Source organism: Trichoplax adhaerens, genomic scaffold (assembly GCF_000150275.1).
Source record: "Trichoplax adhaerens TRIADscaffold_18 genomic scaffold, whole genome shotgun sequence".
Classification (NCBI taxonomy): domain Eukaryota; kingdom Metazoa; phylum Placozoa; class Uniplacotomia; order Trichoplacea; family Trichoplacidae; genus Trichoplax; species Trichoplax adhaerens.
This window is the reverse complement of record NW_002060960.1, coordinates 34,542-58,606: the sequence shown is the minus strand read 5'-3', so window position 1 is coordinate 58,606 and position 24,065 is coordinate 34,542. Positions and strand designations below refer to the sequence as shown.

The window sequence follows — 24,065 nt, the reverse complement described above, 5'->3', positions numbered from 1 at the left end:
CCAATAAATCCTGCTAAATACGACTTTGTTTTTTTAACTTTTTTTAATTTGATAAGAAAGTGTCAAAGGATTATTGGTGAAACTAAGCTTTGATATATTTTCATTTCAAATCATTCCTAAAAATTTTGATCTAATAGTATTTTTTAATGAACTTAAGGGCGATGGAATACAACAATACGTAATATCATCATTAGGAAATTTAAATCTTGATGTAACTATTGATTTCTTGGCAAATGTTAAATATTTGTAATGGGACTCCTTCTATTTATCATCAAATATGAATAGTATCTGAGATTTCCTAGAATTAACCGATGTAAAAGTAAAGTAGATATATATGTTATTGGTACTGAATTTTGAATAATTATTACTAACGAATCAGATAAAAAAATAACGAAATAATATCTTAAATTCTGTAAAAAAGACTGTAATAGGGCAAAAGAGATTTATTGCAAATGATCGTTTGCAATATTGTGTACCTATACAGTAACATAATTAATTTTACTTCAGCTTTGAGGATTATTTCCAATTAGCTTTCCTACACAAAGCACTTAAAAACAGCACATCATCGCTACTCTATCTAGCAACGTAATTAATATTTGTAGCGTTATCTCTTCCTTAGTACATTTTCACAAATTCTAAAGAGCCTAAACATTTGATATCTAAATTCTTGTTTATAGCATTTGATTTCATCACCTTATGCTACCGATTTTGTATGATGGTAACCTCGACCATTGAATTAAATTTTACAGTGACCTATAATTATTGGTACAACCTTATATTTATCGTAGACTGTTGTAAATTTACAAGCTCAACAATATGAATAATTGAATACCTCTTAACCAAATGCAATATTTACTTCATCTAGATAATGGCAATACTTCTGTCGAGGAAATTGCGTCTAATCAAACTAACGACTTAGCATCAATCTTTTATCTTGATCTTATCTTTAAATTGTGTCTAATATCAATATCGTCAAATTTCTATGAAATTATACTATATTTGTAAGACATGCAATCAGATAATATTAGATTCTTGTGATCGAAATCCTGATATATTAACAAATGTTATTCAAACCAACAAGCTAAGTGTTCATACCTTGTTATAAAATTACTGGGAAAAATAACTTTATTGATTTTCGCCTTGATGCATCAAAATATATATAATTTCTCGATATCGATAGTAAACTGGAACTTTGGCAAAAGTAATAGTTACGAAAAATTACTTTTATTAATGGAATTGATTCCGTATGATCTCTATAAAATATGTATTGATATTATCAAGGTGAATCAAAAATTTTAGTAATTACTTTACTGTTCATTTAAAATCCGGAATTTCTCTTTCATCGAACATTTTGCAGTAAATTAGCTACGGACACTATTCTAACACGATACGATATGAGCACTTGCTGCATACAAAATTCTATATTAAACTGGTCGAAGAGTGTCTAGAAATTAATAACTATTTTATTGCCCATTCTTATCAATCTATAATGATCTCAACAAGGCAATTTCTATTCTTTGCCTAATAATCGTTTCAATTTTTTTATTACTATGAACAATGACTACTTGAGTTGATGTTGCTTTGAGCAGTAATCATTAGAGCTCAAGTAACGCTAATGTAAGAAAAAGATTGACTATAATTGCGTATTATAATTCTAAATTACATTGATCATTCGTAATTATACAGCTTTATTGAAGCATGCAACTCTAAACACATCGAAGTTATAGTTTTAATGAATCGTTAGTTTAGAATCTGCTTTATTACGATTACTCCTAGAACGCCGAAATCAGAAGAGGTATTGCAAGCGCTATGATTGCTTTGCTTAACTATAACATGATTTTCTATCTTATCATAAGTGAAAACACTGATAATATCAGGAAATTAATGATAAAATCTAGTAATCCAATGGCATGAAAGCCGCAAGGAGGACAAAATCTCTTTACACTGCTCTTTTATTTCAAGAACAGTAAGTTTAAATGGCTATAAAAAATAAATGGATAAGGTAGCTGGATGTGCGAATTTACTACAATACGGATCTTTATTCAAGATTATGTAAACTAGCTTCTGATCATCAAAAGCAATCTTAAGCAGTTTTTAACGGAAAGTTTTGCTATCGTTATCAAGAATACATTTAACTTATGTTTCTATAATATCGCCGTCATTTGGTAGAGTTAACATTTATATGTACGAATTAGCCTGTAGATTAGACATAGCAGATTTACTTTCGCTGATTTTGCTCGATGAATGACTTACGTGATAGAATTTCAATTATATTCTTAAACTGCTTTAAGTTTACAGATTTTGCACAAGATCCCCAACTTTGGCACCAGACCAGTGGATTCTATAATGCAGGAAAAATAGTAATATGATTACTATAAAGGAAACATTATTCAAAACGCGGTGTCCAGCTATATATTGAAGTAATAATGAAGCTTGGGGATTTTTTATCATAAAATACAGACGGCGTTCAAAACTAAATTATACATTAGCTTAAATTTTGAATATTTATTACATACAACGATTTTGTTTACAGCAGCTACTATCCGTGGAAAATACTTCTTTACATAAGGAATGCACTAAAACGATTTAAAATAGCGTTGTCATCATAGGAAAATATTCTAAAACGGATCTAAATCCCAATCAAGCAATTTAATATTCTATTTACAAAGATTCGCTCCGGAAGTTCGAGGGTAGAGCAGAAATCGGTAAAAAATTTCTGAACTTCTTCCTGATATATAAAGCAATTACGATATATTTATTTTACTTTCCTTAACTGTTACGAAATGCACTCGACATTTCGTACATTTAAAATACACTTTTAAAACTTTAATCATTACCAATGCTGCACTACGTGATAAAAGATACTGTTTTTATGATAAATATTCAGTCATTAATGAAGATAATTACAACATTTCGAGATACTCTAGAATAAATCAGACTAAATAAAATTATCTCAAAATGAAGCTATGAAATATATGCAAGTTACAAGCTCACTATCTATTAAATGATCACATAACAGCGTAATAATAACTTTATCAGTACATTTTTTGATAAAAAAGCATTTTATTTCGTGTATTACTAATCAAGAATTATAGTAAATAAATTATTTTTTGGTCCAGTAACTATGTACCCTTGTCGATGTTTTGTTTAGGTACGAGATTGCATTTTGGATTGAGTGGATACACTTTTCACAAGACGGACTTCTTCCTCCCTTGTCGGCCATAACGGCTTCAGTATATTCAATTCCGTACAAAATGGATATTAAACTTCAGATAGAACCACATTTATCAACATTGTAGACATTTAAATGGGATATATTTGCTAGAGCATACGATATGCATTATAGACTATTATTTTCTAAATTTGTGTAGCACGGTCTACAAGTGTAGTACACTGGAGTATAGAATTAATCAAATAGATGTTGAGACAAAGTAATTAATAATAAATCAAACTTGTAGATTTGTCATAATTTATTTATTTATGATTAAAAGTTACCAACGAGTAATTGAACACAAAACTACATTAATGTCGCTAAGCTACCTAACGAGCAGCGAGATCAAATCGAATCAACAACTTTACGCTAGCTCTCTCTCTCTAGCTTTTAGGCATTCATGTTCGAGTGTCGATTACTAATTTAAGACCATCACACTATATAAAGAATCCTATCTAAATCTGGATGATTAATATTAACGTTATCCATTACATCAGCAATAAATATCATGCATGAACATAACAATTTCATTCAATTTTACGTTCACTAGACTTAAATGCGATAATACGTTATAGTAATTTATGTCAATTATATTCATAAAAGTTCTAAGAAAACATTCAGTGAAACACTTTGAGTTAAAAATTGGACTTTTAAATTTATATAATTTCCTGTACAACGGAAAAGGAACTGGTTTTGCTTTAGAGATAGAAATTTAACGGGCCTTAAATTTACCTGACAAGAAAATAGTTAATAGGAGAGTCAAAATGATCGATTTCATCATTTTTTAAATCGTTCCCAACTTGGATCTTCCGTGAACCAAAAGAAAAAATGTCAGAATAGACTCTTATTTGCTCTTCTTATAGGTTCCTAGTGCCTCTTTACTCGTAATGTATTCATATTGCTTTCAACAGCATTTAATGAATATATAAAATAAATACAATCCTATACTCTAATTAAAATCGATTACACTAACAAAGAAACCTTAGTAAAACTAATATTCACTTATTTTACTACTTACCCTATTCATAATTTTCGCGGGATAAATGGCTGCTGATTCCTTACAAATCAAGCAAAGCGACTTTAATGCTCATTCAAATTAAAAACAAAAGCTTTACTTAACGCTAGGGTTGTTATTTGTATGTGGCATTATTTCCTTTTTACAGTGAAACCAAAAATCAACAGTCTATTTCCCTAAAAATAGTTGAATTAATAAAAGTGTTCAATAGAAGCAAGCCCATTTGTTTACTATCAATGCTGGTAATTCGGCGAGCTACTTTCGGCAAGCTACTACTTAAAAGATAGAAAGAAATGGCAAAAATTCGAATAATATTTTGGATGTCTTATCCCTTACTTGTAATCATAGATGAATTTTCATCAATTCATGCTGTTACTTCAGTGCAGTATCTAATGACTTAAGTAACGGCTCCAGCAAATTTGGCTAATCAAGTAATTGATTTAATAGGCAAATTATTGAAATATTTTATCTTTAGTTAAGAAATTGATTTAATTTAGATTAATCAAGAAGGCTTTCTCAACTTTACACATTCTGGTTGACTCAATTAATTGATAGCGATAACATAATTACTGAAAATGCAATGATAGATACCATATACTTTACTACCTAGCTGCAGAACGTAATCAACGGTAACAAAGTACGGGAATGGCTTTGCAGAAATTAATAAAGAGGCCATGAACCCTATAGTAGATTGTTCAATGTTCTACTGTATTTGTGAAGATGTCTACTTTGAGAAATCGCGGAAACTGATAGTAGAATTGTGATTGAGAAACAGCAATTAATAGAATAAAGGCAGTTAAGAACCATGGATTGCAGTTTGCAATTCGTTTGGGCATTTACTTTTTCGTTCGGGTATAATGTTGCATCATTTTACTTTTCTAATACGTTTAAATAAGTCTTTAAGAATTCAGTATAGATTTTTGAAGAGCATTTCTTTGCAGAATAAGGCAGAGAAACTCAGGTATCTTTGCGGCGGTGAAATTGAACATTTATAAAGAATCAGGACGATTTTAAAAAATTAGATGCTTAATGCATTCCTCGCGTTCCTGGTAGGGACTGAATCACTTAAGAGTCTGCCATTAATGTAGATTCTAACGATAAAACTAAGCAAGGTAGTGGCTAAAGTGAAGGATTACTCAATAGCAGGTCAAGAGGTGATATTTTTGTAATAAAGTACGATTTCCATCCCTACTATGAAACGGTAACTAAGTAAATGACTCTCAATGTTAGCTGATAAAAAACGATTTACGACTTAAAATTATCGTTGAATATTATAGCAGTAAAACTTAAACCAAATAAAGTACTCATAGCTAGATCTCGAACTCCCTCCTACATTTTCACTTAAAGCTACGGCTATCGTCTCCAAAATTATTCACTACTAGCACTTAATTATTCTAACGCCTAAATGTAGTTTCGTCGACCATGCTGGTCCATTCCGGGTCAGGTCTAGCGCCGCCATCTTATTCATGATTATGTTATTTATAATTATCAGGATCTCACCTCTAGAACCTATTTTTCTACAGCCTTGTACAGTATAACGTAGGTATGTTGCATAATTAAGTACCTTAGCCTCCTGCGGCACTTTGTTGAAGTTAAATTTGCATAGTCAGATACAAGTATCAAACTGGAAATTTTCACTTGACAAATATTATAAGATATTATACAATAAAGTTACTAGCAACAGCAGCAATCGCTTAGGTTGCTGTTTTTAGTGGGTAGTAATTGTGATTATCGGATGACTAATGCATAGGACTATGAAATAAGGAAAACATTTTCTTTTAGCAGTCTAACTTATGATTTACTGAAATTTTTAATTGCTAAAGCCACCTTAATACCAACAATAACAACTTTTATTAAGCTTATTAAGTCGCCATAAATGTCTTCTGGTGCGTATACTGAATGGTGTTAAAGAAAGAATATGCTATTCGCAGTATCATATTCCTTTCTTGAATGTAAGCTATATTTCATAAATACAACTGAAATATAACAAAACTAATCCTTTACTATCAAATTTAGAGTGAATTAGTTATATTGAACGCTTATACAGTAAAAAATTGTTATTATAGTAGCTTTAATTTTCGATTAGCTTTCTTATTTACCAAGATAAACTTGAAAAACTATCTTCTCACAATCATAAATAAATCTAGGTATATCGACAAACTATTCTATGGAGGTTAATTTTGTCACATTGCTTGTAAAGTAAATTAGTTTCAGGGAGCTATTTTTAATTTCTGGTTTAGCTACGCTGTAGTCTATTATGCCATCTTTTATTTTCTATGTAGAATTATTTATTTCTCGACCTCATTTATATACGTACATGCTAGCGAATAATATTATGTCATCCTTTATATCAGTGAAAGAACTAACGCTGCACTTGTAATTGTTTTAAAAAAATATAGTCAATTTACTGCCACTATATTTATAATTTTATAAATTTACGTGTGCATTAAACAGGCTTTTTCTTACTACTGATTAAGGGGATTACAGAGCAAAGTCTCTTTAATCGCTTACTTCAGCATGTACTTTTCTCGTTGATACTAAATTAATTGCTGTTTACGATATTTATCAGTCAGTTTATTACAGTGACTTTTCAGATATTTATTTAATATAATTATGAAGAACCCATTCAAGAGAGAATAACAATGTATCGTACTTGCGATGCAGACCTGAAATAGTTTCATAATTACTAGTAATTGATCTTAAATATCTTATAAATGCTATACCATTCGTATCTCTAGAGGTAGAATTTCCTATGAGATAAATTCTATTCACTAACGTCCACGATATTATCTTCATTCCAACAGTTTAAATACTATTTTTAGACCATGTCTACTATTTTTTTTCAAATGTTCTGGTAATTGACCGAACATGTAAGTTATAGTATACCTTCAAACTGCACGTTCTAATTCTGGATTGTTATTATAATACCGATTCTTTTAATAAAGTGTGTTTAAAACAACTAGAAAGACTTTATTGATTGTCTAAGCTTTTATTTTGTACGGTAGGACTCAGTAAGACTATCATGTTGAATTTTCCAAATAAAATTGAGACAAAGAAATATGTATTATTGCAGTCATCTCTAAATTGCAAAATTGGAATTTTTATTCATTAAAATGCCTTAAGTAATCAAATGACGAATAAGGAACAAAATGAATTAGAAAGAATGTGATTATTTATGTATCAATCCAATTTTATGATTGATGTAAATGCTCTTTTCTACTTTTTTGTATTGCAAGCACTGCTAAAATTCACCCACTGTAAAGAACTTAGTAAAGTAGCGACACAATTTTCTGCAACACCTAATTTCAATTCGTGATCTTAAACTCCTAATTGCTAATATTAGTCATAGTTAAACTATTACTTCAGTTATTTGCAACAATACTATATTACTCGAATTCGCATATGATATCATAGAAAGAAAAGCTGGTGAATATGATATCATAGAAAGAAAAGTTAGTGAATATGCTTGCAATCTAGATTATAGACTAGATAAAATGAATTTAATTGCGATCGTTTCCGATTAATGATGGGTCATGAGACATAATTTCTATTAAATTCTGCACCATTTTTAAGTTTGAACTTCTGGCACAACTTCCCCAATTCTGGCACCAAACGAGCGGATTCTGACAAGAATATTAAAACAGAACATTAATATTCTCCTTATCGTAGGCTATATTAGAATTCTCGTATTTGCACGGTTAAACTTTTTGATTTATGACTACTGACTATGCTATGCTAAAGGGCCAAAAGCGAAATGTAGATGTTTAGTAAAGATAGAGCTAGAAGAGATTCATTAAGTGATTTTATTATATCCAGTAAAATTGAAGATATTCTTCACTTACCAAGGAATCACTGATGGTCGTAATTACCTTTGAAAAATATTTTATTACGTATTTATCGCACTGAAAATCAGAAACATTGTAAGCAATAAAATAAGGCATCATGCATCTAAATAATTGAAAATTGCATAAAATCGTTCAATTGATACATTTTGTGCTATTATGTAATGAATACATTTTCTTAAGTTCGCTATTATTAACTCATATTTTGAGTTATTTAACATTGAGCATATCTCTGATGTGGCACATATACGAGTACTTCTTACTACTATTACAAATTCAACACATATTGCCACCGTAAATTAGCTGCAATCATCACATATCAATACCAATCGTTTATAAGGTCCCGATGTAGAGCAAAAATTGGTCAAAAATTTCTTGATACTGCTCTGAAAGTATAAACAGTAAATAATTTACAGAAGATTTCGCTAGCTCTATCATTTTATACGGTACTTAATAGTTGACTTAGATAATTGCAATTAGCTTAAAATAATAGTATCTGCCACAATAAGTTCTAAAAAAAATTAAAATCATAATATCGAAGACACATTAATAGTAGCAAATGATGCTTTAGAAGCAGACTAAAATTGAATGTTGTAATGCTAAGTAGGAAAGTAACTGTACGGTATAAATCAAATAAATGAATTCACCCTGTAACTATTCTTCCCTAATAGCTTAGTAATATTTATTATGTCGATGATTTCTTTACTAGTAGACTATCTTCGAAATTAATGGTTTAAATAATTTGTATGCATTGTTGGTAAGTATCATCTTTATAGCTATAAATTGATACCCTTGTTGACGTCCTGTTCATGTAGGCAATTCCTCCTTGAATTTTTTTTATACAGCTATTACAATGTTTACTTCTCCTAGCGTTGTCGGCTATGACAACTACAGCAAAACAAGATTAAATTCATTATCAAATTATAACTTTACTAAATATTTAATTCTATCGTGTATGCCTACTAGCTAATTTACTGCAAAATATAATAATATGAGTATACTAGCTTTACAATGCACATGGTTTGAAAATTTGTAATTATACGTATCTTGGCTCTAATAGCACAATACAATTTATTGTGTAGTTTATTACATGAAAAAATCTCTTTCTATTTTATGTATATGTAGATTGCTTGGTCGTAAATTTTAATGAGTGTTAGGTACTGGGATGCAATCTGCGAATCCTTGGAGTTTATTATTTGATATTAAAGTTACCGTAGCAGCGAATTAAACATGAAGTTCGAGAAACTCATAAAATTTTGATATTTTATGGCAGATGTTTCTCCCCTTTTACCTGTAAAGAGTAGGGTGGATAACAAGACCAAAATAACCACTTTCATCATTATGAAAGCTTCTTCTTTTAACTTGAAGTTTCAGTAGAGAGAGAAATTCTAATATCGAAGTTACTGCTAGTAAACGTTGATACAATTATGTAGTAGAACTGTAATACCTTGGCTTTTGCTTCCCGTCTTTTTAAATAAGATGGCTGATTGTTGCCTCGCAGCAGAACACCATTGACCGCCTAGTACGGTAATACCTTCTATATTTATACAATGACTAAGCGATTAAGATGTCTCATGGGGGTCATGGAAAATCAGATGATATAAAAACAGTACAGTATTCATAAAAAATTGGTAATAGATCATGAAGTTAGCAGCTAGTCTCAAACCGAATAGAGCAAGATCGGCTGGAAGCCAAGATGCACTGGAGTAGCCACTCCATACTTTATTGACTCAAAGGTAATCGGCTGAGAATGGAAAGAAAAAACTCCTGTTACAGCTATCGTTATTACTAAGATGGTGACTAAAATAATCATGTGTATCAATTATTTCATAATTAAAATCAGCCAGGATTTGATCACAGCTAGGGAAGAGCAATTATCGCAAGACGCGAGTAATTTCGTACCTAAGTAAAGGCGAGCTTTGTCAAATTCAGCTACAGTATGTAATGGACAATCAGCAGAGTGGACCATAATAACTGTTGCCATCTATGCATACGATGGCGTAATTACACGTACAACTTACAGTAACATGTTGTACTTGAAACTGCTAGAAGTAATTTGGTATTCACGGGCTAGATATCAAGGACGCTAAATAATATCAAAGTTTATTTCTTAACTAAAACAAATATAAATAGGGATATTTTGCGCTCCTTTTACAATAATATTTCTTATTTATGATAGCACGTCTGCCTTTTCCTCCGGAATAAATGACAGTAAATAAATAACTCATATTTTATAAGTATCACTAGTATAAAGATGATCTCTTCTACTGGATATTACGTCTATAACTTGTAGCCATTTGTAAAGTTTTTCTTTTGAAATTAAATGTAATAATAGGTAGTGATTAACGTTGTCAGGAATACGGTCAGAGATAATCATTCTATCGAATTATTTTACTTTTAATAATAAAATAGCACGCTAATAAGCACAGAAAATCGGCAAAAATTTATATCATTTTTTCGATCGTTACATTATATGATTAATTAAGATCCCTGGCGTACCTAATCATTATTTTCGAATTTCAAAAATAACAATTTCTTTGTGAGTTTGGTACTTTGATAATATTATTTTTGTCATGCATACTATCGGTTTTTACCACGTTTATTTTATTGTTACGTTATGTTAATAGATGAAGAGGATACTCATTAGACGAAGATTTATTTCAGATTATACTTTAGGTACTTTTATGGATGATTCCAGCTGTAAATATATTATAGACAGACTTCCATTTTAAATAGGCAAATATGAACAATAATTTTAAATTACACCATTAATTAAAGGTAGCTGAATATGTTTTTATCATAGCCGTTGTTAGTCATTAATTACATTCTATATTGCTGTGCGCTATTGCACAATTTCTATAAAGGTATATTACGATACGGACGCTTGTTCTAATTACTAGACCACTTTTTAGTTAGTTAGTTAGTCGGTTAGTTAGACAACTAGTTTGTCAATCGCTATTGAATTATCAAGACTACAATCTTGGTTGTCAAGATTTCTTCAGTAATAAATAGCTGCGATTCTCTAACTACCTTGTCTACACTATCAGTAACGCTATAACTATGCTATAGTATTCAGACGTTGGAACTGAACTATTTGGTGATATAGCTAATCTTGTCTCTTTAAGTCAGTCAGAGGCGCTCTTCTTAAGCGTTACTTGTGTAGATTTACTTTGTCTCTAGTGGTGTGTGACAAGGTGTCTGACCAAGTCATGTTAAGGGCTTTAATTAGGTAAGGATATTGCAGCTAATGAACTTCACCATTTCATTACACCTTTTTTAATCTAACCGTGATCGTCATATATGCATGGCCCATAACATCTACATTGCCCTCGAGCATCGTATATGTTGCCCGTTTGGCATACATAGCCCGTAACAATGTTGCATTACATTTTGCTCAATGACAAGTCTGGTTACTTTAGCACTAGTGCCCTAGCGTTTCGTCATTAATGGCTAGAAATTCATCAGAAACTAAGCAAATATGCGAACTAGAATGCAGAATGAATCATGACATGCCCTGCATATCATAAAGTATACCCTAATTGACAGGGTTCGTGAGTTTATAAAATGCATAATAAAGGAATAAATTTTGCATATAGAAATGTGCGCAGCTCCCGGGGACATTCAGCTCAAACTTTCTAACCTATTGATGAAAATGTAGCAGAACTCTAGCAGACTATCATGGTAGCAAGAGATAATTATTAACTGCATAGATTTTCATTTTCTCACAGGTTTCATTGAAGAGTAAACGGTACAAGGTATTGTTTTATTGTTGGCATAAGAGAACGAACTTAAATAATACGCTTACACTAAGTGAATCTCTTTCTGCTCATGGATCGCATTGAATGAAATGGTGCCTTGCTTTGTCGCAGAAACACCTAAAGCTGCCTAAAGTAAGGATTTCCGTGCTGATCTAATGTTATCTACCAGATAAAATGGTAGCATAATGAAGAAGCTACGGCTAGAAAGATGGTTTGAATAATAGTGAATTGGAGGCTAGACTTGCTAGATCGACGGGATTTAGTACAGATAGTGAACATTATGCTATTATGCCATAACTTGTGTGGCGACAACGTTACTTTAGAAATGCTCCAATTTCACCATAGTATTTACTACTTTTTTTATTTAAACTTTAAAGACGCTAAAATAGTTATCTAGCAAACCAATTTCAATTTTTTTGTAACCTATTTTAGCCGCTCTAGCTATGAAACGCTGCTAGAAGCCAGCTCAATCAAAGTAGAATATGTGACTACGACTTGTTGTTTGTAATTCTGTATTGATGCACCCATGTTTGATTAAACGGATAGCTATATTTGATATAGTTAGGTTGCTTTGAATAGATATTATCGTGAAGCTAATATTAGATGATTGCTAACTTCTATATTAGAAATTGTTGATGACTAATAGTAGCCAGTTGACTAATTATGGTACAAGATTTATGTAGCTAGAAACATCGTAGTTGTTAAGATGCCCATCGGAGAAAGGGCCTAGATGTTAATAGAAGAGTATTGACATCTTAAGTAGAATGATTTAGATTGTATAAAATAATGATGTACTATTAGAGAAAAGTATTTTGTTTGATGACTTATGTCCGATTGTAGATTAATCAAGTTGCCATAAATGGATTTAACGTAATGTTTACATAGGAGAAGAGACTTCACTTCGCTTTGAGCTCGGAATACTCTCGATTTTACACTAGATTCTAGTAGTAATTGATCATTGCTCTACTATTTTTAAAACCTTGTAATAAAAGTCTTTTCGAAAATAACATTTGACTAAGATAGTTCTTTTGAGACGCATTTATTACAAATGCATGATGTTACGTAGGTTCTTTCTTTCAATCGCGCGTATTACTGTAATTATCCCCAAATGAAAGAAATCCTCTTGTTGACAATAATAATGCCCTATCGCCGGAGATCAGATAACCTTCTATCTGCAACAGCGCATAATAGTTTATCAGCATAGCTGGCTGGATGAGATATCCACTGTTAGATGCACATAGAAAAGAACAGGTATTCAATTACTGTACAGTTTCCGTAGCGTTCTGATGTCAGTTCGAGTACGTATATCACTATAACAGGACTAATGCTGTAAACACACACGATGACAGTTAATGGGCACCATTATACAGTAAATCACTGTTATACAAAATTGACAAACGTAGTAAACTTCCCTATTCATTTTGCCAGACAGTGATCTGTAGTAAGGTAAATTGTAAGCATTTTTCATGAACTTGCGGAGTCTATTGTACACTTGTACAATGTAGTCCATGTACCTACTAAAAGAACAATATTCCACGTACCATACGAATATCACAAGGACTAATGTATATCTAATTATCTAGGTGATCTTTCCGTTTTCAGAATATGAAGCATCGAGTACAAAGTCTGACAGTAGCTGGCTGTTGTAATCATTTTATGGGTGGCCTTGAGAATTAGCCATAACTGCGAGACCCACAAGCGTTCAAGAGAAACTCTGTTATTGTAACGCCCTTCTTTCTACGCTTCTAGCTGTCCTAGCGTCCGTAACTCGCACACAAAATATTGTCCGGACGTCCTGAGTCCTGGCCCAAGCAAATTATTACAGAAATGGCCTCGCCCAGAACAGTATGGCTAAGTCCATCCATAGAGGAAATGAACTTTATGCTGTGAACAGCCATAACTTTACAAGTCCATGGCTGTACTACGAGTTAACGATAATGGAATCCGTTCCTATTTTAGTTGTCCCATTCGATGGCGATCCGTAGTGTACAGTCTCAATGTGGACTTGTGGAGTCCGACTACCTCTTTTTGCTCGTCTTTTTGCTTCAAGTACAGTACAGTACTTTCGGTAGAGTCAAATGATCGGCGAAATCCTGTCATAACTTTAGAAGTCCATGACTGTACTACACGTGTTAACGATAATGCAATCCGTTCCTATTTTAGTTGTCCCATTCGATGGTGATCCGTAGTGTACAGTCTCAATGTGGACTTGTGGAGTCCGATTAACTCTTTTTGCTCGTCATTTTGCTTCAAGTACAGTACTTTCGTTTGAGTAAAATGATCAAGGAAATGCTATCAATTCTGCACGTTCTCTCGGTGTACAGTACTATACAGTACAGTATGGGCACTTTATACTGTACACTGTACACTGTACACTGTACTCAGTGTGTCCACACCATCGAGTTCCAATAGGTGACATAGCTTTTGCATAGTTTGTACAGCGTTCGCCGCCAAGATACACTTATTATTGTCCCTTACTGGGCTCTGCTTGGCCGTAGCCCGACTACTTATAGTCTACATTGTAATCTTCAGTACAGTCTTCTACAGACGTCAAAAGGGAGGCGCAACTTTCGTTGGTAAAATCGCAGGGAAAATTGTTCCATTTCCCTCTCTCTCAACCTATTTTAACACTTGATTCGAATGTTGGATTGCCTATTCCATTCTCTATTGTCTCATTATTGATTGCCAGGTTATTGGAAATGCCAGAAGTTTATCACACCGTTTCTTCATCCGTCGTTTGCTGTGCCTTCAATAGCGATAGAAGTCGTAAGTTCATAGAGGGTTAGCGATAGTTATTCCATGCTCCCCGTCCCAGCGTTGCCGTTGACTTCCCATCATCAAGTATCTGTATCTCATGTTCTTGTGTAGTCATAGTTATAATAGAGATTGTAAATGTCTGTTGAAGGGAAACTGCAATAATTCAAGAGAAAATAGTTTGCTCTATAGGCGAAAGCATTGCTCTTCCGTAGTGACAGTATGTCGGTGTGGTTCCACCATCAAACTAGGTTGACAATCATGTGACCTAGCGTACTCTCACCACATTCACGACTTACTACAATTTTTTTTCCTACTTTCTCACTCTTCATTATTTAGTCAAGTAAAACTTTACTGAGTTTATTCCTCTTTTAATATTGGATTCGTGTTGATGTTGTAGAATTGGCTCTTTGTCCTAACAATGAAGAAGTACATATTTATGTGAAGAAGGGAGCAAGCTGGAGTTTAAGTAAAGTTCTGAAAGAGGTTATTCCCAAAACTAAAGTTTTCATCAATGATAGTTTGGATAAAACTTCAATCTTTATTTTCTTACCATTACTTTTCAATTTCGGCTTCATGTAGTAATCTAATGTATAGGATGTTATTCCTAATTTTTATGAGCTATTTTCAAGGTGTTTTACCGGTAATGAACTTCATCATCCGTTATTGACCTTACACTCTACTTTGAATTATTGTAGCACACAGAAATTATCAACGGCATTGATTGGGCTTCTGAAAGTGATAAAATTGTAACTTGTAGTTCGGTAAGTTGATTCATGACATCACTATTCGTCAGTAGGAATCTGTAATGAGGATTATTTTATTATCTCGGATTTAATCTTACTATGGTGATGGCTTGTTGGCTAATTAGGATAGGAATGCTTACGTATGGAAGCGTGAAGGGAATGATTGGAAGCCAACTTTGGTATTACTCCGGATGAATCGTGCGGCTACGTGTGTTAAATGGTCACCAGACGGTATGATGATTATTCTAATATAGAGTAGATAGCAAAAGTAAACTTTAGACTGCAGTACTGTGGTAATACATCAGTAACGCCATTTCAGTAGCTTTTTATCGGGGATGTAAAATAACTTGGGATTATAGTAGGACTTATTATTTTTGTGATAATGTAGAGAACAAATTTGCTGTTGGATGCGGCGCCAAATTGGTTTCCATCTGTTATTTTGAGAAAGAAAATGATTGGTGGGTCAGCAAGCATATCAAGAAGCAAATCAACTCGACTGTGTTATCAGTTGATTGGCATCCCAATAATATTTTACTAGCAACTGGATCGTGCGATTTTAAGTGTAGAATATTCTCTGCATACATAAAAGAAATCGAGAGTAAACCATCACCAACATCTTGGGGCTCCAAAATGAATTTTGGTGCTTGCATGCACGAGTTTTCTAATTCTGGAGGTGCTTATTGTATTTATAAACTTTCGTTGTTGACATTTGAATTGATAGCTTATGCTGATCGGTAACCAACGCAATGTTAAGGCTTTCACGTAGAAGTATATCTCCTACAAACACTAATTATCATGCTTGTTATTTGTTCTAGGTGGATGGGTACATTCTGTTTCTTTTTCATTCGATGGTAAAAAAGTTGCATGGGTTGGCCATGATTCTAGTATATCAGTTGTTGACTCTGAAAGAGACAACATTTTGTTGACTGTGAAGAGTACTTATTTACCCTTCGCTTCATGTACCTGGATTTCATCGAATAGTATTGTCAGTGTTGGCCACGATTGTGTTCCGTATCTGTTCAGTATTGATGGTGCTGGAAATCTGACATTTCGTGATGCACTTGATAAAAAGGAGAAAAAACAGTCTGAAAACGTTTTTAGGTAATAGTAGCAAGCGTTTCTATCTTTGTTACTTATTGAGTAGGTTCTTTTTGCTTAGAAAGGGCTAACATTATAAACTTATTGTTTTCTTTCAGTGCGTTAAATAAATTCAGAGATCTAGATAGACTGGGTTCTACCAAAAGTGACAGAAGCAACACATCATTAAATTCTATTCATCAAAATGCCATCAAGTAAGAGGCTCACACATTAATATGCAAACCATTACCATCGATTGATGAAATTATCGATATCCATTTCTAGGGGCGTAGCTATTGCTAGAGGTACAAAGAAAGACTGTGCGGTATTTTCTACCTTTGGAATGGACGGTAAAATTATAGATTGGGATTTAAAGGTAAGCATTAGAAAAATGATTATGAGTATATTGATGCTTACACATGCAAATACTATTCCTTTTTATTTCCTACTGAATTGCAACAAAGAGAAATAAACTTTTTGCGTTCCTTGTTCATATAGTCGCTGGAACAATCCATAGCCGGACTAAAAATTGCCTAGTTTCTGGAAAGTTGTGTTTACTAGAATGCCAATTTTAGTGCATTACTATTTCAGCAGTTGCAAATGTCTATATGGCATCTGCTTCATTAGTTTTATTGTTATTTCATGATAGTAATAATAAAATGAACATTGATGATTATTACATGCTCACGGCGCCATGCACTTCAACAATGCAGCGTAGTACTATGTCGTAACCCGAGACATAACTGAGGCATAGCTGGTTTAACTAGGTAAATGGGTAAGGATGATCACATATCTTTTCTTGGGCAATGCCGCATGTCGTATGTACGTGTTATCCTATCAATTACTATCGCCTTAATCATTCATTCATGTATTTTTATACAGTATTAGAAAATTTTTTCGTGGATATTGTAATTACTATGCACCTTACATATAGCTTTGAAATTACTATCATTTTTCTTTGTAGTTTGTATTCGCGGTTGATCTAAGATTTGAATCTCTGTTTAAATTGTACTGTAATGTATCCAAATAAAAATTCTCGCTGTTATCATGAACGTATTGAATATTATTTGCTTGTTTATGTCTGTTGTTAAGTGAGAGCTTATTGACAGTACGAAAATATTTACAGCAGCCATAGATTACGCAATAGTGTTTAAGCTTTCCAATTTTTGTACCCTTTAATATATCTTTCGATTTTTGTACTCGAATTACTGAAACATCGCAATTGGAATTATCCGTTTCTAAAATGAATTAATTATCTACAATTAGAAGTAAATGCAATGCAGTTACAACAATTTTTCGAAAATCCTTCCAAGGAATAAAACAAATTAGTACAGTAATGGATATGGTAGTGTCTGATCTTAAGTAATATCGTATGATATTTTAAAGTTTTAAATAGAATTTTGGAACAGCAACAGTTATATTCCTGTCACCTTGACCACATAACTACAGTACAACAGGCGTCATGAATTATCTTATTTTAACTATAACTAACTATCAATTTAAGGTTTACAATCAATTCAAGTTAATTCGTTTTTCTTTCGCCCATTTCTTGATAATTCGAATTATGTACTCAACTTGTGGGTTTGCAGTGTTGCGAAGAATAGCTAATAACTCTCTTAGCGTCTCCCTGAAGGTTAAATTTAATAAAATGTAGTTAGCAATCGATAACTTACACAGTTTTATGTCGATGTATTGTATATATTTTATCAACCTGCCTTGTGCAACTACTTACCGAGGTTCATGACCAGCAATAATTAGTTGAAATAAGCCAATACATGCCCCTCTTTTACCTTCCCAATGTTCCGGATTAGGATCCATCCTCTCCAATACGTCAAAAGCTTTACAAGCATAGTAGAATTGTCCCATCTAAAAGATTTATTTCATCGTTTTTATTGTCCATTCGACACGAAATAAATCCGATCGACTTCAGAAATTCCATACCTTATAACATTCATTAGCAATAAGAGTTAATAGTTGGAAAGATTCTGATGATGTTTCCATTTTGAGATAGGATTCCCATGCTAATCGTGATTTTCTATTCATAATATCTAAAGGAAAAATAGACCTACCATTATTATCCCATATACCACTAATTCACAGAATAATACAGTACGAGAGTGATTGCATCTAGCTATTGTTAGATGGTTAATAAATTATTGAAACTTACAGCATCGAGCTAACCAACTAAGATATGTGTAATCATTTTTGATTTTTTCGCTTTGTATCATGAGAAATATCTAATCAAGAGAGAAGCAGATTCAGAATTATTTAATTGTTGAGCGAACTTTACGAAAAAAATTAAGCATAATACAATAATACAAGCAGAGCATCTCTACAGTAATTAGAAATAACCTCTTCAGCTTCCTTATAATTTCCTGCAACTGCTTTCGCTTGTGCATAATTGAAATTGAATACGTCGTCGTTATAGAAGTAGCTCTATAAAACATATAATGGCAAAATATAAGTACAGATTACTATATTGAAGAATTCTGTTTATTAATGATATACGAACAGTAATCAGATATAATATTTACAAATTCGAAAAGCTTAAAACTTATGATTTGTTTACCTTAATGGAATTTAGATAAATCAAGACATCTTCAAATTGCTTGAGAAGAAAGAAGCAAGCTGCCATACATTGCCTACCAGGTATTGTATCTAAATGTAATTACAATGCATAATTTATTTTCATTTTCGATTACACGTATGCAAACTATCACTACTATAATTGACAGTGCAAGTAAATTTACCGCATTCGCTGGCTGATCCACCAACTAGTTGAAAGTACTGTTGAGCAATACGAAGATGCTCGCGCTATCGTAAAATGAAAATAAATAATAAGTAGAAAAAAATTATTATTAATTTTTTTCTAATCTGCTGTGGCTAGCAATGCAATTAGACAAGAATATTTGTGACTAATTTTTCTTCTAACCGATTGTTGCTCTTGACCTAGAGCTGCATTGACAACACCTTTTAAAATGTATTCCTAGAAATAAGTAATACATTTTCAGTATTTGAGCTCATAAATTTCAATCGCTAAGGATGAATCTTTTCAGATCGAGAAATTAAACTTACTTGTGGAATTGTTGGTTCTAAATCTTTAATCAATTTATAAGCTTCTACAATATCATCTTGCTTCAGGTAATAAATGACCTGAAGGTCCAATAAGGGGTAATTAATAAGTTTAGACTATTTAAATAATTTGAAATGTATCGCAATTTAGCAGTTCCAGTTAAAAAATTTACTAGATTAAGTCTTGCTTCTGGAATAACATCTATTAATGGTGGGAGAACTTGTAACGCTCCTTCACCTCCTCGGAAGACAACCTTTAAAACAATTAATAAAGGAGCGTTAGAAATGAATATGTAAAGATTTTGGACTCAATAAAAGAGCTACTGGATATTCTACAGATTTGAAACTACACGCTTTAGTGGATTAGAAGCTTACCAAATTGTGTTTTATCAAGTCTTTAGCAAAAACTAGGCTTGGCGATGACATTTCTTGTAGGTTCTTCAATTCAGCCTACAATTAATACATGGAATATCATTATAATAGCATAATTACTCACATAAATGCTTAAATTTAGAGATAGATGAAGTATGGTGATATTGATATAGATTATAAGTCATATTTACTTACCTCTGCTGCTTTTCCATTATAAAGCTTGAAGTGATTGCAGGCTTTTAAATTTAAAGCTATTACACTACAAGAGGCATATGAATATTATAATGAATATGTATTACCTATCGAAAGCTGTACGTAGTTATTTAAAAATAATATTTTAGAAACGTAGCTTCTAAGTTGCATTTATAGATTACCTATCTGGATTATTTTGCAAATAAACCGCCAAAACTTCCTGTGAAACATCGTAGTAGTCTAGCTTGTAATAGCATAAGGCCACATATACGTTTAAAGCTAAATAATCCCTATCAGTTTCGGAGATAAAATTAGATCAATCCAAAATTAATGCTGTAGTTGTGATCAAATTACAAAGCTATATCAACTTAAAATAGAATAATGATTGACGACTGCCCTATACCTATTTTCTAGTAAGATTCGTTTATAAATATCTATAGCTTCTTGATAGTGACTTCTTAAATAGTGAATTGATGCAAGGCTTAGCTGCAGTATAAATAAGTATAACACGATATCAGTTATAAATGTGTGTAACTAATTGAAGATGCAGTACATTAGTTTAAATCCACTTTACTTGATCTTGTATGACGTCTTGTAATTGTTGATGATAATGCATTAGACGCTTTTCGTCATTAAACTGAAAGATTAAACCAAAAAGAAATTTTATGACATAGAATTTGTTTAAATTTTGAGGTCTTCTTTATAGAAGAGAATGAGCACATCATTTAAATAATTATACCGGCGTTTAGAATAAAGTACCTTTTGAGATAAGTGAAATTGTAATCGGTTTTGTAGTTTACTTTTAGGACCTACAAGAAATAATTAGACTTTATTATTAAGCATTTATACAGGATAAAATTTTGTAATGGCATTGGCGATGTACATTCCTAAGGACAGCTGCCTTTATCGAATATATAGTTACCTTTATCAGCTGCAGCATCAGATTCTTTATACATTCCTAGTAGGAAATAGCAACATGCTAAATAGCACCAGTAGTCTGGGTTACAGCCTACTTTTGATGTAAGCTTTTGATATTCCTATAAACATCGTATGGAAAGTAACAATTTCGTATCAATCTTTTTCAATAGCCTCCGAATTTTATACCGAATTGATTATTTCAAGTAAGTAATTCATGAACATTATAAACAATACCTCCATAGCTTTCTTATAATCCCCAAGGTGGAATGCACAGTAAGCTATCCACAAACTGACTTCATCATTTCCCTTACCACCTCCTCTATCGAACTTATACCCCAAAGAGAAATGATATCAACGATTAAAATAAAATAAGGTACTTGTATATAATGCATTGACTATTATGGAATAATAATATAGCTGCACTATATGAATTTAATACGTTATACTGTATTCTGATTTACTTCTAGTAGAGTCATGGCTCCAGTGTAGTCTCTCTTGTTCAGAAAGTCGTCTAATTGAGGAACTTGTTGCTCCTTTTTCTTAGTCTCTTTCTCTTGAGCGGTTACTGGTTTTGCTCTTGATAGTAACTAATTTAATGGGATATTTTAAAGCACATTAGATGTTATCATGTCCACAGCAGTTTACAACGTATTAATAGCAGCCAGAATTTGAATCCTGATAATAGGATTGAATGTAATCTTAACTTTATTATGATAAGTAAAACTTGGGAATAAAGAGTCCGACACTTTTAAAACATAACTCGGTTAACTTATAATTTATTTCTAATTATTCTTTATTAAGTTTATGCCTGTTCCACTTCATGATAGATTTGACTTGATTAATAGTCAAACAAAATGAAGAAAGGAAAAAAACGGTTGTAATACAGCAATAATAAAGTTGGCAGCTAGCTTACCATTTTCAGTGCGTTAAGTGTCTTGGGTTTAAGTAGTTACAATCAATAGACTGGGTCAATCTTCTAGTCCAAGTTATAGAAATAATAACATTTTTAGATGGTAAAAAGTATCCTTATTATTTAGCTATACTCTTATTATATTATGTTTGGCTTTACCGATTCTGCCGTTTCATTAATTATCATTACCCTACCTGAACGCTACCTACTTGGGCGATAAAATGATCTGAATCAGGCAATTACGTTATAATTCTCTTTCAACAGGCAATGATCAATCTTGCGCAGTAATTGGACCGTTGGCATTAGCTTTCTTCCTAACGAGATTTTATCTTTTACTTGGCGAAGAAAAATACGTTCCTTCTTCAAGCTGGCTATCCAAATTTAATTGAGAGACGTTTTACCTGAACATGAAGGAAGAGTATGACATCTTACTGTCGCTAAGCAACTGCTGGCCATTTTGCGCAGAATCATTAGGACTTGCCATCACCGTGAGTTACTATGAGTACGAGACTGATCTGGTCAGTAATTGAAAGTACAATCTAGTCCAGGTCATGTTAGGTACGTTATAGTACTGTAACGTCTATTATACTGTACACTACACTATACAGTTAGTGTACAGTGTACAAGTACCCTATGAGAATTAATAATAACAACCCTAACCCTAACCGGCTAACCCTAACCGGCTAGCCTTAACCCCTATGATAATTAATAACAGAGCGCAATTACTGTAAGCCAGTAAAAACGGTACGGTACGGTACGGCACAGTATAGTGAGATTTTATTACAGTATTATAATGAACAACAAAATAAATAGAACAGTATACGTACAGTACAGTAGTACAGTGTACAGTACATTGTACTGCATAGTGGCACGGTGCACTGTATATTGAGTCTGCGCATCTCATTTTTCCAATGGATCGTTTGGTGTTCTTCAAGTCCCTCCTCCCCCTTTTAGTGATGAAATAGTTTGATTATTTTCCGGCTACTGTTCTGTAATTTCCTGTCGAAAAGAAGGCGCTTATTTTGATGTTTACTTTTTAACACCTAGAAGTGTCAGCAAGCTCATCGGATTCAATAGTTTGCTTATTTCATGCTACTGTAGTTGCTGTAGAAAAGGAGGCGCTTACGCGATACTTTACTTTGAGCTTTTCAACGGCTATAACTGTCAGCAGCCTATCGTAGCAATATTTATTTGGAGTATTTGAACCACCTTGATTGCTTTGAAGCTAATTTGCATACTAAACTGGTAAGAACGAAGACCCTTTAAAGGCGATTATTTTTTCCTTTTTTCAGCTTAATGTTACCTTTATGTATTTTCGTGACTTTGTCTCCTGTACAGGGAAGATGTTCGAATCTTTGAAATAGGTATGAATTTAAATTAATTTTCTGTGATTTGTAAATATAAATTTTGCGTCTAGAAATCATTCAAGCTTGGATAATAATAGTCGTTCCGTCAAGGTGTGCGACACCCATAAAGCAGAAAAATAAAGCAATACTTCAATTTTGGGCATAACCTGGAACAGATTTAAAATAAAAATGTCATTTCGACCTCTTTTTTACAAGCGAATAATAAACAAGTTCAGTATACATTCATTATACTGAAGTCCAAAAAAAAAAAATTGAATGAAAGAAAACAAATATAAATAAGTACAGTACATGGAATTTCTAACTTCCAAACATTCAAATTTTACCCGTTTTCAATACAAATCCATATAATTTTCATACCTCTGCCCTGGTGCAAAGGCTTGTAATAATTATAATGTATAAACAATAAATTTTACCCGGCGGGAAAGTGGTTCCAAACGAGCCGTCATTGAAAAACGCACAAGATGAACGTTACCCGGTTGCTTTAGTACTATCTATTAGTCTTTTACAAGGTTTTAAAGGTAAGAAATGCTTATTTTTTGTAAAGATTAATGCTTAAGGGTAGTACTCAGCATGTTAAGCGATAAGCTACGAATTCCGTATCGTGCTCGATCGTAATGACATTTTAACTTTATAAAGCTTGACTTTTAGACTGTTTAGTTTAAGATGGATAGTAGCTGCATCAGGTCCAGCTACTAGTCTTTAATCAAATATGAAGACTGTAAGGCTTATTGCTACTCTTAGTCACTTTGACACTATTCTTTTGAGCAAATCTAACACAAGCTTACAATAGTAGTGCAATAACGTAAGTTGGCAGAGAGTCGCAACACCAAG

The 24,065-nt window shown here is 32.6% G+C and overlaps 2 protein-coding genes across 2 annotated transcripts; one reads left to right on the top strand and one right to left on the bottom strand.

The window, feature by feature from the left end:
• Nucleotides 1–14,525: 14,525 nt before the first annotated feature.
• On the top strand, nt 14,526–16,940 carry TRIADDRAFT_60814 (uncharacterized protein; the record flags this gene model as incomplete). Its single annotated transcript, XM_002116824.1, has 9 exons — nt 14,526–14,592; nt 14,981–15,066; nt 15,279–15,344; nt 15,452–15,557; nt 15,715–15,999; nt 16,142–16,427; nt 16,523–16,618; nt 16,689–16,779; nt 16,902–16,940. 9 exons carry the CDS (start codon nt 14,526–14,528, stop codon nt 16,938–16,940), a joined length of 1,122 nt encoding a protein of 373 aa, XP_002116860.1.
• A 975-nt stretch (nt 16,941–17,915) lies between these two features.
• On the bottom strand, nt 17,916–22,323 carry TRIADDRAFT_60813 (uncharacterized protein; the record flags this gene model as incomplete). Its single annotated transcript, XM_002116768.1, has 20 exons — nt 17,916–18,030; nt 18,136–18,269; nt 18,345–18,451; nt 18,571–18,640; nt 18,756–18,839; nt 18,973–19,061; nt 19,154–19,217; nt 19,336–19,389; nt 19,479–19,556; nt 19,649–19,729; nt 19,851–19,925; nt 20,043–20,106; nt 20,222–20,329; nt 20,443–20,525; nt 20,614–20,676; nt 20,799–20,848; nt 20,962–21,076; nt 21,192–21,284; nt 21,419–21,544; nt 22,300–22,323. The coding sequence occupies 20 exons, from the start codon at nt 22,321–22,323 to the stop codon at nt 17,916–17,918; spliced, it is 1,677 nt and encodes a 558-aa protein (XP_002116804.1).
• Nucleotides 22,324–24,065: the final 1,742 nt, after the last annotated feature.